General features: G+C 40.0%; 1 protein-coding gene across 1 annotated transcript in view; it reads left to right on the top strand.

Annotated features, from left to right (window-relative positions):
• Nucleotides 1-16,964, top strand: part of LOC110581735 (phospholipid-transporting ATPase FetA-like) — a 110,543-nt gene that overhangs the window by 40,990 nt on the left and 52,589 nt on the right. The window contains exons 5-10 of the mRNA XM_021691636.2: nt 3,130-3,188; nt 8,175-8,288; nt 9,137-9,235; nt 10,865-10,926; nt 15,457-15,529; nt 15,902-15,972. Of these exons, the coding sequence (XP_021547311.2) occupies nt 3,130-3,188; nt 8,175-8,288; nt 9,137-9,235; nt 10,865-10,926; nt 15,457-15,529; nt 15,902-15,972 (478 nt within the window). The remainder of the gene's footprint in view (nt 1-3,129; nt 3,189-8,174; nt 8,289-9,136; nt 9,236-10,864; nt 10,927-15,456; nt 15,530-15,901; nt 15,973-16,964) is intronic.

Here is a 16,964-nt window from a genome sequence, read left to right on the forward strand (position 1 = left end):
AACCTAACCAAAGAGGTAAAGGATTTGTACTCTGAAAACTATAGAACGCTTAAGAAAGAAATTAAGGAAGACACAAAGAAATGGAAAAACTCATGGATAGGAAGAACAAATATTGTTAAAATGTCTATGCTACCCAAAGCAATCTGTACATTCAGTGCAATCCCTGTCAAAATACCATCAGCATTTTTACAGAGCTGGAACAAACAATCCTAAAATTTGTTTGGAACCAGAAAAGACCCTGAATAGCCAAAGGATTGTTGAAAAGGAAAACCAAACCTGGAGACATCACAATTGCAGACATCAAGGTCTATTACAAAGCTGTAATCATCAAGACAGTATGGTACTGGCACAAAAACAGACACATAGATCAATGGAACAGAATAGAGAACCCAGAAATGGACCCTCAACTCTATGTCAACTAATCTTCGACAAAGCAGGAAAGAATATCCAATGGAGGGCGCCTGGGTGGCTCAGTCGTTAAGCGTCTGCCTTCGGCTCAGGTCATGGTCCCAGGGTCCTGGGATCGAGTCCCACATCGGGCTCCCTGCTCTGCGGGAAGCCTGCTTCTCCCTCTCCCACTCCCCCTGCTTGTGTTCCTGCTCTCGCTATGTCTCTCTCTGTCCAATAAATAAACAAAAATCTTTAAAAAAAAAAAAAAGAAGAAGAAGAACATATTTAAAAAAAAAAAAAAAAGAATATCCAATGGAAAAAAGATAGTCTCTTCAACAAATGGTGTTGGGGAAAATGGGACAGCCACATGCAGAAGAATGAAACTGGATCTTTCCCTTACACCACACACAAAAACAGACTCAAAATGGATGATAAGCCCTAAATGTGAGACAGGAAACCATCAAATCCTGTTGGAGAACACAGGCAACAACTTCTGTGACCTCGGCCACTTCAACTCCTTGATTCCTTGATAGACACATCTCCAAAGGCAAGGGGAAAAAAGCAAAAAGGAACTATTGGAACTTCATCAGGATAAAAAACTTTTTGCTGCACAGTCAACAAAACTAAAAGGCAGCCTGTAAGATGGGAGAAGATATTTGTAAATGACTTGTCAGATAAAGGGCTAGTATCCAAATCTATAAAGAACTTATCAAACTCAACACCCAAAAAACAAAAAAATCCAGTTAAGAAATGGGCAGAAGACATGAACAGACATTTCTCCAAAGAAGACAATAGAAACACGAAAAAATGGGGCACCTGGGTGGCTCAGTCATTAAGCACCTGCCTTCGGCTCAGGTCATGATCCCGATGTCCTGGGATCGAGTCCTGCATCAGGCTCCCTGCTCAGCAGGAAGCCTGCTTCTCCCTCTCCCACTCTCCCTGCTTGTGTTTCCTCTCTTGCTTTGTCTCTCTCTCTGTCAAATAAATAAATAAATAAATAATCTAAAAAAAAAAGAAACATGAAAAAATGCTCAACATCATTTGGCATCAGGGAAATACAAATCAAAACCACGATGAGATACAACCTCACACTGGTCAGAATGGCTAAAATTAATAACTCAGCAAACAAAGAATATTGGCGAGGATGTGGAGAAAGGGGAACCCTCTCACACTGTTGGTAGGAATGCAAGCTGGTGCATCCACTCTGGAAAACAGTATGGAGGTTCCTCAAAAAGTTAAAAGTAAACTAATCTCCGACCCAGGAATTGCACTACTAGGTATTTATCCAAAGGATATAAATATCAGGACCCAAAGGGGCACCTGCACCCCAATGTTTATAGCAGCAATGTCCACAATAGCCAAACTATGGAAAGAGCCCAGATGTCCATTGACAGATGAGTGGATAAAGAAGCTGTGGTATATGCATATAATGGAATATTACATAGCCATCAAAAAAATGAAATCTTGCCATTTGCAATGATAGGGATGGAACTAGAGGGCATTAGGCCAAGTGAAATAAGTCATTATGTGGGATTTAAGAAACAAAACAGAGGATCATAGGGGAAGAGAGGAAATAATAAAACAAGATGAAACCAGAGAGGGAGACAAACCATAAGAGACTCTCAGTCATAGGAAACAAACAGAGTTGCTGGAGGGGAGGGTGGGGTGGAGGGATGGGGTAACTGGGTGATGGGCATTAAGGAGTGCATGTGATGTAATGAGCACTGGGTATTACATAAAACTGATGAATCATAGGCCTGTACCTCTGAAACCAATCATACATTATATGTTAAATGTATTTAAATTTAAAAATATTTTAAAAAATAAAAATATAAAATATAAATACACTCAAAAAATATTTTTCATAACACAATAATGGGCTCACTATTTGTAACAGTTCATAACACCTATGTGCTTTGATGTGATGGTTTTGTCATGTGTTATAGTTATCAGGCTCACTACTACTAAACTTCAGGTCCCTTGAAGTCAGGGGCTATGTCTTACTCATCTTTTTAATCCCCCCACAAGATCAAACACACTAGCCTTTGTACAATAGATGCCTAATGATTTATTGGTTTAAATTTCATTAAGCAAGTTTAGGAAAAGCTGCCTTGGCAAGACCCTCAGATACCTTAAAATAAGGTGCTGGGATTGACTAACTGGAGAGGGCTGGGGTTGTGTGTTTAGCAGTATGTTGGTACAGCCATCCTGTTGTCTGTGGAGACATAATCTAGGATTACTAAGAGACATTCATGATACAAAACTCCTCAAAAGTTTCTTGTCCTGGGGCGCCTGGGTGGCTCAGTCGTTAAGTGTCTGCCGAGCCCTGCATTGGGCTCCCTGCTCGGCGGGAAGCCTGCTTCTCCCTCTCCCACTCGCCCTGCTTGTGTTCCTTCTCTCGCTGTGTCTCTCTCTGTCAAATAAATAAATAAAATACTAAAAAAAAAAGTTTCTTGCCCTTTTGCCTCCAGAAAGCTTTAACGCTTGAGGATTTCCATTTTTATTGTCTTGATTCTTTGAAAATCCCATTTGTAGACATAATACTCCTCAGTGAGAAAGTGTGAAGATCTAGTGAAGTCTTCACTAGCAGCCAGCATCCCAGGCTGATCTATAGAGGGTTATCCTTCTCATCATTTCTCTATAGAGGGTTATCCTTCTCATCATTTCTCTATAGAGGGTTATCCTTCTCATCATTTCTCTATAGAGGGTTATCCTTCTCATTTCTTTCCTCTTTTCCAGAACAAGTGAGATATCTGCAAGCCAACAGCAGAGAACTCAACTCTACATTTGGGTATCCTGTGAGTATTAGGCCTCTAGTTACTTCGGAAAGAGGCTATTATTCTCCTCTAATATTCCCCTTTGTGAGGGGGGCAGGAATTCATTGTAGATGAAGATCCTACAACATAGGTTCTACTTTCTTTCAAGCTCCTATACAATGAGGGCTGGTATAGTGAGGGCTCAGAAACCAAAATTAATTCTAGTGACCTAGGCTCAGGAGAGAATATATCTCAGATTTTGGGTTTCATATATAACTTCTGGAAAAGAGATACTGTAGCTTTTTCTTGCACAAAAGAAGTCATAGTCCAACAATTATTTTTCCACTTCGACATCTGTGGCAATACATACAGCCCTAACAGTGGCATGGTTTTCCACTGTTTTCAATATACCTTCATTTATTTTACTATTCTCCTATTGATGAACATTTAAATTGTGTCCATTCAGGGGCGCCTGGGTGGCTCAGTCAGTTAAGTGTCCGACTTTTGGTTTTGGCTCAGGTCATGATCTTGGTGTCATGAGGTTGATTTCCACATCCGGGCAGAGTCTGCTTGAGATTTTCTCTCTCCCTCCCTCTCTGCCCCTCCCCTGGCTCACACACGCACACACACACTCTCTCTCTAAAATAAATAAATAAGCCTTAATAAAAAATAAAATGCTTCCATTCATATCCAGGTGCCCCCTCCAAAAAAACAAATAGTCTCCAGTGTTTTGCTATGATAAATGGTTCTGAATGAACACCATTAATCATAAATTTTATCAGATTTGTGTGAATATATCTTTTTTTAAAAGATATTTTTATTTTAGAGAGAGAGAGAAAGAGTGCAAGAGTGGGAGGAGGGGACGGGGCGGGGGTTGAAGCAGACTCCCTGCTGGGCAGGGAACCCAACGCAGGGTTCTATCTCAGGACCCTGAGATCATGACCGGAGCAGAAATCAAGAGCCGGACGCTTAACCGACTGAGCTACCAAGGTGCCTCTTGTGTGAATATATCTTACGAGAATTTCCTAGAAGTGAATCGGTTGGGTCAAAGGGAAAACACATTAAAAATTGTGATGCATATTGCCAGACTTCCGTCTAAAAAGATTATATCCATTTATATTTCTACCTACAGTAGAGACTGCTATTTTTTCCATATTGCTGCCAGACTAGGTATTATCAATCTTTTTCCTCTTTGCCAGGCTCTTGAATGAAAAATGGTATTTTGTTATCTATCTTTCCTTAATTTCAAGTGAGTTCAATAATCTTTTCATGTTAATTAACCTTTTGTATTTCTTTTTATGGAAAATACCTCTTTGCCCATTTTCTATTAGATTGTTCATTTTTCACTTATTTATTAATAACTCATAAAAGATATATATTTAAAATTCATACTCCAGCACCCATCCTTGCCAACCTCTGCTCCCTATAGGGAATTACTCTTGTTACTTTCTTGTATATTCATCAGTGCTTCTTTGTGTAAATAAAGCAAAGCCACTTTCTTAAACTGTTCTGAACTTTAAAAATATGTCCTGGAGATGTTTTCATAATAGCTTTTTCCTTCTTTTCTTTTTTTACCTGCATAGTATTTCCTATGTATATTTAGCATAATTTATGTAACTAGTTTCTTAAAATTGACATTTGGGTTGTTTCCAGTCACTTACAGTTACAAGTAATGTTTTTATACATGTTATTTTGTGTATGTGCAGCTGTATCTATCTATCTATCTATCTATCTATCTATCTATCTATAGCTATAGGCATATAAATACATATATAGCCATACATATTTGTAGTCTCTGTAGGACATTAGTTTATGATTTCTGAGTTAGAGAGGTTCTGGACAGTAACAGTGTTCAGGGTGTGGCCATGCAAGCAGATTTTCTTCCCCCTTTCTATCTTCTAGACATGTATGAGAGGCACTATAATGCAATAAAACTAGGTTTTGACATCAAACAGACCTGAGTTTGAGCACAGCTCTACTCCTTACTAACTTTGCATCTTTAGGCATGTTTTTTAACCTCTCTGATCTTTAGTTTCCTCATCTATAAAAAGGGCCTAACTCACCTTACATGGTGGTTTTGGGAGTTAGATATAGTTGTGAATAATGTTAGCTCTCTTTCTGCAAGAAACCATTGCCTCTTGAAGAAAGAGTACAAGTCTCTTTCATCTCTGTATCCATAGTTTACATCACAATATTTGGCACATAAACTGCATTTGATAAATATATGCTGAATAAATACCTTTTCTTATGTATCTAACAACCATTTCATTTCCATGGCCCATGGCTGATTTTTCTCCTATTCTCTACTCTTTTCCAGTCCTACTCCTTTTCTTCTTCCCAACCTGTAGCTTCTGAATCCCATTATGGCCTTGGCCTTATGTTCTCCTCTATTCCTTCATTTAGCCAACATCAGGTTTCACTACCTAAATAAATAAACAGCCCAAACCAAAATCCATCACCTCTAGCACGCTTAAATTTTATCACCTCTGCCAAAAAAGAACTAAACACTGAAGAAATTCATAGTTAAACAGATGTTCTACATTCTTTAGATATTGCTTCTGGTTTGACGTTTAAGAGTAGAACAGGGAGCGCCTGGGTGGCTCAGTTGGTTGGGCGACTGCCTTCGGCCCAGATCATGATCCTGGAGTCCCGGGATCGAGCCCTGCATCGGGCTCCCTGCTCAGCGGGGAGTCTGCTTCTCCCTCTGACCCTCCCCCCTCTCATGTTCTCTCTATCTCATTCTCTCTCTCAAATAAATAAAATCTTTAAAAAAAAAAAAAAAGAGTAGAACAGAACACTCTGGTTGCCAAGTTAGTAAAGAAGTACTGATATTTCTGTCCTGAGATAGAATCAGCAAGGCTTTTGTCTTTGTTTGCTAAATAAATGCTAACAAGTGGGTAGAAACCTGAAATATGATAATTAGTTATAAAATCAAATGGAAAATCAGTAGTGAAGGCCTGCTGCTTCAGTAAGGCTAAAGATCAGAAAAGGTCTTTGGTTCCAAGTTTCAGAACCATCTGGACTTAGACACTGAGAAATTCAGAGTATCTCATGATCAAAGAAAGCTATTTCTTTGTTAGAATAACATTTTCTCAGGGTTAGAAGGGCCAATAGTGATCATTTAGTTAGAACTTCATTCAAGACAGACCTATGAGCTTCTCTGGGATAGATCTTGTTTAATTTTTTTCAGCCTACTAGTATAGCCCAGAATAGGGCTATGAACAGAGCAAGCCTTGAGAAATCTATAGTGTTTGATTGATTATTAACTAGAAAATCATAGAGAAAACACCCAGGAAATCTTAGTTGTAGCTTAGATCTCTAAACTCCTAAGCTCTATGACCAGCTTCTCTTCCCTAGGGAAATAGACAAGCATGTCTTGACTGAAGAGCCTATCTAGCCCTCCTGGGCAAGTTTTAGCCTTAGGACTGAATGGTTTTGGTTTTCCAAGAGAAGGTCTCTGATGCTTTCCCAAGGCAGAGTCCGGCAAGATTCTTCAACTTGAGCAATATCTATACTCCAGGACTGCATGTGGGTCTTTTCTCTTGTTTTGGCCTTCTACATGGAGAAGGTAGGGGAGAAGCCCTGTCCTGAGGAAATTGTTTGGTTTAAATTGTTATTCTTTTGCCTGGGGCGCCTGGGTGGCTCAGTTGGTTGGGCGACTGCCTTCGGCTCAGGTCATGATCCTGGAGTCCCGGGATCGAGTCCCGCATCGGGCTCCCTGCTCGGCGGGGAGTCTGCTTCTCCCTCTGACCCTCCTCCCTCTCACTCTCTGTCTCAAATAAATAAATAAAATCTTTTTAAAAAAAATTGTTATTCTTTTGCTTTTCTTGAGATCTTATATTCAAGCTCTGACATCTTAAGTCAAATGATTGAAGACCCCAAGGTAGAAAGTAAGATGCTCCTGTCAGCATCTTGAGATCAGGATTGAAGAGTTAGCAAGTTCCCATTTTCACTCAGCAAAATCATAGCTCAGATGTAAACCAAAACTATTCAGACTCTCTCAAGACAATTAAAAGGCAAGTGACTTCCCAATGCTGACAGGGACCAGTGTAGGAACCTTCAGTGGGCTAGGGTTGAAAGAGTAATTTGCTTTTGGCATCTGACATCCTTCAGCATTAAAAGCAGTATATAGGGGCGCCTGGGTGGCTCAGATGGTTAAGCCTCTGCCTTCTGCTCAGGTCGTGATCCCAGGGTCCTGGGATCGAGTCCCACATCTGGCTCCCTGCTCAGCGGAGAGCCTGCTTCTCCCTCTGCCTCTGCACCTCCCCCTGCTCATGCTCTCTCTGTCTCTCTGTATCTCTCTGTCTCAAATGAATAAAAAAAAAAAAAGAAAAGAAAAGAAAGCAGTATATAAAGGCACACCAAACTGAATTTGCCAGGCTTAGAATAACTTCATTTGAGAGCTCTGCAGTAGAGCTAATACAAATGGCAGACTTGCCTACTATTTAGGGCTGAGATGGACTAGTGGGTGAGAGGTAAGATGACTCTGAAGGATCTCTGATTCGATAAAAAGAAGGCACTTGGATAGCTACACAAGTGAACTGGGACTCAGGGGACAGCACAGCCCCAACTCTGCAACTGACTCTGTGGTCTTCGGCAAATAACCTCAGTGCCTCAATTTCCTCATCCTCAAAAAGTGATCATATCGCCCTCTCCTCATAGGGTTATTGTGAGGAATAAATAAGCTGCTACATATAAAATGCTTAGAACAGTGCCTTGCATGTAGTTAATATTCAATAAATGTAAGCTTTTATTGTTGATTTTATTAACATTATTATTAATAGCATCAATAAACAAAGAATTCTATGCCTCAAAAAAGTCCCATATTGATCAGCCTTGCATTCTTTGCATTCTCTAGGTCTCCAAGAAAAGTGGGAGACAAAAACTTCTTCCCTCCCTCCCCCTCACCCCATGGTGGAGGAACTATGGCTTTTTCCTGTTTTGAGGAGTGGTCTTGGTGCTTTTTGTTAAGACTGGGAGGTGGGGTCTTTAGTTCCTCTAATTGTGCTTGTTTGCTTTTACTCACAGAACAATACCATCAAGACCTCAAGATACAGTGTCTTTAACTTCTTGCCCCTGAACCTATTTGAACAATTCCAGAGACTTGCAAATGCATATTTCCTCATTTTGCTATTCCTACAGGTATTGACTTTTGGGATCTTTTCCACAGAGCATTTTATCAATATCTCTGTGATCTGATTGTGTAATCAGTTCTTCTCCTCCCTAAACTGAGAAATGTCTCTCTAGATAACAGGCAAATGGATGGCCTGGGGATGTCAGGCCAGTCCTATAGAGTAGCTGTTGTCAGAATTAGGTGGGATGAAACAAATCTCTGCAAAAGGAAGGACACAAGGTCACTGAATCCCAAGGAAGGGGAGCTCCCTCATCATGTCTGCATGGCCACAGTTCAGCTTGACCACAGGAGGTCACAGACTCTTCACCCCAACCACAACTACAACTCCATTTCTCATTCATTGTCCCAGCCTCCCTGACAGAAAGTTACCATGCAGGAATTCTGAGAAAGAGAATGGTTTAGAACATAAGAATACCAGCACAGGGCAAGGAAGCAGGGCAGGGTCAGCCCAAACTGGGGAGAGAGGGACAGATTGTTTCATTTCCCCTTATGCTGAGGGATAAGGGAGGGGATGTGGTTTTCCAATGTCCACTCTTATCTCCCAGTTCCCCCTACCTCTCACCAGAACCTTCATCATCAGAGGAGAAATAGCCCATCAAGACTATTGTAGTGGAGTTTGGGACAGATAGGTGGCAGCTTACCATCTCCTATTCTTTCGTCCTTTCTTGGCAATGTTTACTTATATTAACATCTATATTTACTTATATTACTTATATTTCCAAAACAGTGGAAAGCAACTGGGATAGTTGAATTTATTATGAACGTGTAGAGGTGAAAGATGCGGGGGGGGTTGCTGGTAGGAAATATATTGTCTTTAAGCTTTCTGAGCCAAGTTTTTCCCTTTTCCCTCTCACAGTTGATTCCCCAGATCTCCTCCTTGGCATGGTACACAACTGTGATACCCCTGATGGTGGTGCTGTCCATAACAGCAGTGAAGGATGCCATCGATGACATGGTGAAGTGACTTCCTGGGCTGCTAGTCCTTCACTGTACCTAGTCTGGTTGGGGGGCAAAAAAGACTTCCCAAAATTACCTAGTGCGAGGAAGAAGCACTGAATGGAAAGAGATGTTTCCTTTCCTTGCTTCTTTATCCATCCCAGAAGAAAATGTAATTCCCTTAGCCTCAAGATTGGTGGTCTATGCATGGCCAGAAAGGGACAGTGCAAGGCCTTTCTCTGTCTTCCACTGCCACCATTTAGCCCTCTTCCAGGCTTTCTTCCAGCTCCTTTTTAATAACCCACCTCTTCCTTCACTTGGCTTTCTCACTTCTTCATTCACTTGGCTTTCTCCAAGTTTGTGCTCATCTTTCTTCCTCCATTCCCCTTCTCCCATTGTTATATTCCTGTTCCTTTCCTCCCTCTGTCCCCTCCTCCCTCTTTGTCCTGTTCTAATTTTCTCCTCCCCTTTCCACATTCCCCTTCTCCTCTCTAGCTCTCCCTATTTTCCATTCCAACTTTCACTTCCATAAGGTATATACAGCTAGGAACCCCCTGGGTTTAGAATACCTTAGGACATAAACAGAGGCCAACTCCTTTCCTGGTCTTGGAGGGAGAAACTGGCTCGCAGTGAGTGCTGCTTGGCATCCTCTTTGCTCCTTACAGCAGGCCTGACATAGAACCGTGAGAATGAGGCCCCAGTACCAAGCCTGCTAGTGGGATTTGGGAAGTCAGACATGTTGACCTGCCTCCAGCTTCCCTAAGAGAGTCCTTCTGATTTTGCCAGGATAGATTTTTAGACCAAAGTTTTTGAGCTTGATGTTACTCTAGCTTTTTAACTCTGCAACTCTTTTAAATCCATAATTAGCCATGTAGTGGTTGAAATTTTAGTCAAAACTCAGATGTGCAAAAATTTGACTTTATTTCTCTATAACTAAACTCAGTATGTCTCACAACTACCACCCCACCATCCCAAACCTTTTTAATGAGAGCTGAAAGCTAAATTTGCCAATTCAGGATAACCCAGTTACTTCTGGGTTAGAACTTAGTTTCTTTAGGATAAGCATGCTGACAAATTCAAGATTCTCTCTGCCCTCTTCATAGTCCTGCCTTTTTCCCAGGGAGAAATCTCAACTGGAAGTAGAAGATTCATGTGAGCATCAGGACATACCCTGTATTTGTCCCCCTTCTATTTGCTCTTTGAATAGAAGACCTCTGTTGTCTTTCCTTAATGCATCTACTGTAGAAGCTTCTGTGTGTTGACTGTGGTGGGGATAGGCTTGAGAATTCTTAACTTTTCCTGCTGCTACCAAGGTGTTCATAGGGACTCTAGTCCTGTCCATCATTTTTCATTCTCTCCTCTGTGGCTTTGACTAAGTTGTTTGTTTTCATTCCCACAGGCTTTGGCTTTTGATATTTAAAACCAAGATTTTGTCTCTTTCTTTTCTTTTGGTTCTTTTTCTGACCTCTTTTCCCAGCTTCTCTGAGACAATCAGCCTCTTACCCTGGTTTTAATGGTAGTTAGGCTTGGGAGGTAAAGGAAAATTATAAATAAGGAGAACCACATTGGGTAGTATTTCAGAATACTAACCTTCTACATGCAATTTGCTCTATGCCTATTTCCTGAACATTTTCTTGTGTAATTTTAGAAAAGACACCAAAATGACAATCAAGTCAACAACCGTTGTGTTCTGGTGGTGATGAATGGCAGGTAAGTCATAAGGAAACCAGTTTAGGTAGGACCAACTCTGGGAGAGGGTTGTCTTTGCTAAAGCTTGATGGTGTTGGGTACTTTGGAAAGGTAGGACAGTGAAAAGAACCTAAGGTTGAACAAAAGAATTTGTTTCTAGATCTAGCATACCCTGAATTTGCTGTGTGACCTCAGACTTCTCTGGGCCTCATATTATCTGTAAAGGAAGATAATATTCTCTACCTTGGAGGATGTTGCAAAAATGAAAATGAAATAATATATATTAAGGTAATTAACAATTTATGACATACAAGCAATTATTATTAATGCAGTGGTCAGCATGGAGATATGTGTCTTTAGAACATCAGTGGATTCTGGCATGGCTTATTGGCCATTCTACTATAGAACCTTTGATCAGGTCATCTTTTTGTTAACAATCTAAAGAAAGTATTGGCTTAAAAATAATAATAATAATAAAATAAAGTATTGGTGTTGACCTATTGCTGTGGTGTTTGGTCATAGCTGTCTAAAGTGTTGTCAGTGGGTCTGTGTTTATATTTGATGATGCTGTACAAAATCTGAGCAATTTACCTTTGTAAGGAATATAGGGAGGCAGATGTAATTCATATATAAAATAAAATATGGAGACTATTATATGAGATACAAAAAATTATTATAGGAATTAATAAAAATGAGGAATCATAGCTGGTTAAAGGAATCAAGGAAGACTTTCTGGAAGAGCTAACGTCTGTGCTAGGCCTTAAGGGATGGGGAAGAATTCAACAAATAGAGATTGTAAAACAGGAAAAATGACCAGTGTGTGCAGTAACATGATTGTTAATAAGTACAAACCTGAAAGAATTAAAAATTGAAGTCCAGTCTTTGTTCACAGTGGCCTTACAGAACCCCCAGGAGCTGTAATTTTAATCATATAATTCTTTTATGTGAAGTTCTTGGGCATCTAATCCTGTTATTTATTGTGACTGCTGATTCTTACTCGTGGTGGATTATTTCCTCAAGTGTTTTGGTCTGTTGAAGCCTCTCATAAGATACCACCAAAAAAAGTCAGTTGTGATTAAAAAGAAAACTTAAAAGAAAGAAAGAAAAAAAAAGAAAAGAAAAAAAAAAAGACAAAACTCAGTATATTAGAAATTTGCAAGGCTAGGGAATTACTGACCAAATGGATTTAGTCAAATGAACTCCTCAAGTAGTTTGAGCACTTAGGTTTTGAAAGGCTATTGGAAAAGAATTTGTCATAGAGTGGTTTTAGGGTGGGAGGTCAAAAATAGGGCCCTGGTTAGACTTTATAAGCCAGTGTTTAATTTAACACTCAGTGAAGCTGGTTGTTGAAATAGTCTGTATTCCAGAAAGTGGCTTTCTTTTTCTAGAACACATGGTTTTGAGTAGAGCTACTATTGATAAAGTTTGCCTGTTTTGCAAGTTGTGATTTCTGTCATTTTCATTTCTCAATAATTTTGGTTACCAGCACATCATTAGTGGAATTTTCTTTATGAGAATTCTAAATGCCCTGAGTTGAGGTTGTATCCCTTTTGAGGGGTTTGTGTTTGCTTCTGCCAGGTAACTCAAGGATATCATCTACTGAGACCTATTTTGAGGAGTTATACATTTGAATCCCATACCTCACAAGGTTATAAATTCTTAAGGGAGAGTTCTTTACTGTCTAACCCCCAACCCTCCAGAGTAAGATAGACAAACTTTCTTGCCAGTGGGTTAATTTTTTTTTTTTTTAGATTTTATTTATTTAGTTGACAGATAGAGACACAGCGAGAGAGGGAACACAAGCAGGGGGAGTGGGAGAGGGAGAAGCAGGCTTCCCGCTGAGCAGGGAGCCCGATGTGGGGCTCAATCTCAATCCCTGGGATCATGACCTAAGCCAAAGGCAGATGCTTAACCACTGAGACACCCAGACGCCTCCTGGTTAATTTTTTTTAGACCACCTTTTCCCTAATGGTGTTGCCCTTTCAGAGTCCTGGCTTTATGAGGGGTTCTTAGTTCCAACTCACTGCTTCTCAAGATCCTAAGGCTTCATGTCCTGTCCCTCAGTGGGCTAAATTAAAACTCAAGTCACTAATTATTAAGATTGGCAATTCCTTACTTCACTTAGAGCAAGAACAGCTTTAGAGCATACTGACTCTTCTGGATTTCAGACCTTTTTTTTTTTTTTTCCTCCTGGCTCCTTACTTCATGGTAAGCATATCTTTACTTTTGAAAGAATGTTTGCCTTAGCATATCTAGCATTTCTAAATGTTTGTAGTAGAAAAAGTACCAGTATGTTACAGAACTCCAGGAGGTACCACTCATAAAAAACAGAGAATATAATGTGAATGGTCTCCTCTGGAGTCAAAGCACTGCCTTCTCTAGCTCTTGGATCATATTTTCTAAACCAAAAGTTAGAATGCAATGCCTGGAAATTCAAAATGTGCTTATGGCATAACAGGATTGAATATTTTAAGTCAGAAGGGAATATCTTCCCCTCTCCTAAATCTGGGACACATGAGTGTTATAATGTCCAGGAAAAAATTGGTAGTAGTTTGACAGCTCCTATGTAATAAAATATAAGCTTTTAAATCTTTAGGAAAAGCCAGAATGGTGTAGCCCTTCTTGCCAAATTTACTGGTGAAAATCATGGCAGACAGAATGCGAGAGAACTAGCAAAAGTGAACATGGGATCAAAACAAAGCAAAACAGACATTCAGATATTTTTCTCCAAGTCTTATAGCTACTCCCTTTCAGTACTATAAAGCAGATTTGAAAATTAGTAACAAAATTAGTAAATGTATTAGATTTTATCTGCATTGAAATGACACTTGAAACCAAGGGAAGGAGATACAAGGATATATAAATAGTGGTTTTATAACAAAGTCTTACATTTGTATTATAACAGAGCAAAGTATTATAGCAAATTTTTTGCTATACTGCAATGTATTATAGCAAAGAGGGATGGTGAAGTTGGTTGGGCCTCCAACTCTTGGTTTGGTTCTGGTCACGGTCTCAGGGTTGTGAGAGTGCTTAAGATCTCTCTCCCTCTCCCTCTGCCCTTCTCCCCTGAAAAATAAATAATCTTTGAAAAAAATAATAACAGGCAGAGAAAATTGAATTTGTAATAAGATTTAAAGAAATGTAACCCAGGCATTGGAAGGAAATTATCTAAAAGAAAGAATGGATTTATATAAAAGAAATTTTTGGGGGGGGGGTGGATAAAAGAAATTTGGCCCTTCTGAAAGAAGCTGTCTTCCCAGAAAAGGCGTGAGAAAACCCATGCCTTTGTGTCTCCAGCAAAGTGATGATGTATGTCATGCCTACAGATAACAAGGCTTCATTCAAAGGTGAAACAAGCAATGGCATCCAGGTGTGCCTGCCCTTTATCAGCTCTTTGGGTGCTTAGCATAATAGAATTGTTGCAAAGAGGTAGCTCATAATTCCAAAATGCTCGTGGCACTGTGTATATCTTGCTTAGTCCCTTATCAGAAAGGAAAGATTTATGGCCTGTATGCAATTGGGGAAATTCAGATACAAAAAAGAGAAAGGGGGCGCCTGGGTGGCTCAGATGGTTAAGCGACTGCCTTCGGCTCAGGTCATGATCCTGGAGTCCCGGGATCGAGTCCCGCATCGGGCTCCCTGCTCAGCGGGGAGTCTGCTTCTCCCTCTGACCCTCTCCCCTCTCATGCTGTTTCTCTCTCGCTCGCTCTCTAAAAAATAAATAAATAAAATCTTTAAAAAAAGAGAAAGGAAGAGAACCAGTATTGTTGTAGAATCTGCTCTTACTGCAAGCTGCCTTTTGTGGGAAGTGAGGATTTGAGAGGTCAAAAATAATCCAATTTTGAGGGCACTTGATGTCATGAGCCCTGGGCATTATATGCAGCTGATGAATCACTAAACTCTACCCTGAAACTAATAATACACTGTATGTTAACTAACTTGAATTAAAAAAAAAAATAATCCAATTTTAACATAAGTAAATAAAATTGGTGCAGCCGTATGATAGAATGCATTTTTATCTATCAAAAAGAATGAGCTACATCTTCTGTAAGTGCTCTGCAAGACATGTTATTACATGAAAAATGCAAGTGTAGCAAATTATCTATCTAATGTGTAACTTTTAAATGTATGTGTTGTTTTATTTGGATTGATATTTTCTAGAAAGAAATATAAAAAGTTACTCACAGTTGCTACCTTGAGAAGCAAAACTAAAATCTGGGAAGAGAGGAGAATTTTTCCTTTTATATACTTCTTTATTATTTGGATTATTTTTTTACCATATGCCTATATTACTTTTAGTGAAAGAATGATGTGCATGTATGACTACATATGCCTTTAAGGAGTTTTAGAAAACCCTTATAACCTTAAGTGAAGAAAAATGGGCCCCATTCTTGATTATAGCAAGCATGCATCACAAACCAGTTTGGTTCTCCTATAAGTCTTGATTTCATCTCAGCTTTTTTCTTTCACTTTTTATTTCTTCTCTTGATTGTCAAAGCAGGACTGTGGGGAAATTCTCAGAGCAGGCATTCAAGGCTCATTTTCTTACAGGATAAAGGAGGACAAATGGATGAATATTCAAGTGGGAGATATAATAAAACTAAAAAATAATCAGTCTGTCACGGTGAGTACCTCTTTGGGCTGTGGCTTTTTCTTTTTTGGCTTGAGTGTGTACAAAGGAACCCTTTTAGCACTTCTGCTGCCACTGCTTTTGGTGACCTCTGTCTGCCTCACTTTGCATCCAGAGATTAACAGCTCCTGTGGTAAGAAGCTTGTTTTTGTCTGTCTCTCATCATAGCTACAGATAAAGTATGACTAGTTTCAGGAGGGGCTGTGTGTGGTAGCAGCAGTGGGTCCTAGACAAAGAGAGTAAACCAAATATCTGTAAAATTCTTAGGATGAACATCTGTTCCTGAGGTAACTGCTTTTGTTACACTGTAATATTAAAAGTCTGCCTTCCTGCTTTCCTTATCTTCTCTGACTTTTTTGACCACAGGCTGATATGCTATTACTCTCTAGCAGTGAGCCCTGCGGTCTGACATATATAGAAACAGCAGAACTGGATGGGTAAGTGTTCCTTCCTGATAGTCATTTAAGACAATCGAGCCACCTTAATTTCTCACTGAGGGAGAGCATGATGCACTTCTCAGATGGAAGTGCCCAAGATGCTAGAAATATCCAGGTAAGCAAAAAGAGGAGGCCAGGCCCTTGGGACCTCAAGTCTAAGACTGAGCTCTTAGCAACAATAAGCATCCACTGGGTGCAGAATCTGGACAAATAAACTCCATATTCTCCATCTCTAAACTGGAGACACTCTTGTTGTATTCACTAATGCTGAATGATAGGTAAGAGGTTAATAGAACTGTAAAATTTCAGAATAGAGTTCCGAAGTTTGGAGTGGGGAGGATGAGTATGGAGGTAATTATTTACTGATAAAATACCATGTTCTATAAAGGATTTAAGGTAGAAATTCATTAACATGCAAAAGCTAAGGTCTTAGGAGGATAGAGGCCATCTTCAGAGAGCTTGTCCTATGGGGTTTTCTATTGATTACATTCTATTCCTCTTGGTGCCCACAAGCTTTTTGAAATGCGGCTTCCATTTTTGTTTCTGTCTCTGTGCATTCCAGTATCAGCACATGGTTAACTGGGGTTCCTTCATGGGTCCTATAACAATTTATGAAGTGAGGAGTATGTTTAATTGGAAGTGTGTGCAACGTTCTTACCAAGACCTGCTCCTTGTTCTTGAAGGGAGCAGTGCCACCTTCAGGTTGTTTTGTGATGTCTCTTCAGCTTCATCTAGAGCACCTGACCAGCAAGATTTCGTGGATTGGTTAAAGTAGAGATGGTGTGTTGCAGGGAGCCAGGAGAGTGAGCGGGCTAACGCTCGGCTTCCTTGTGGAGCCATCTACCTCAATACTGTCCTTGAGAGAGAACAGCGGAGGTGACTCTTACAGCTCAAAACTGTAGCCCAAGCTCTATTGGCAGTATCTATATTCTAAAATCCCATGACGAAGTGGGAGAAACGGGACCTCTGCTGCTGTTGTGCATGTGTCCTGT

Source organism: Neomonachus schauinslandi, chromosome 13, assembly GCF_002201575.2.
Source record: "Neomonachus schauinslandi chromosome 13, ASM220157v2, whole genome shotgun sequence".
Classification (NCBI taxonomy): domain Eukaryota; kingdom Metazoa; phylum Chordata; class Mammalia; order Carnivora; family Phocidae; genus Neomonachus; species Neomonachus schauinslandi.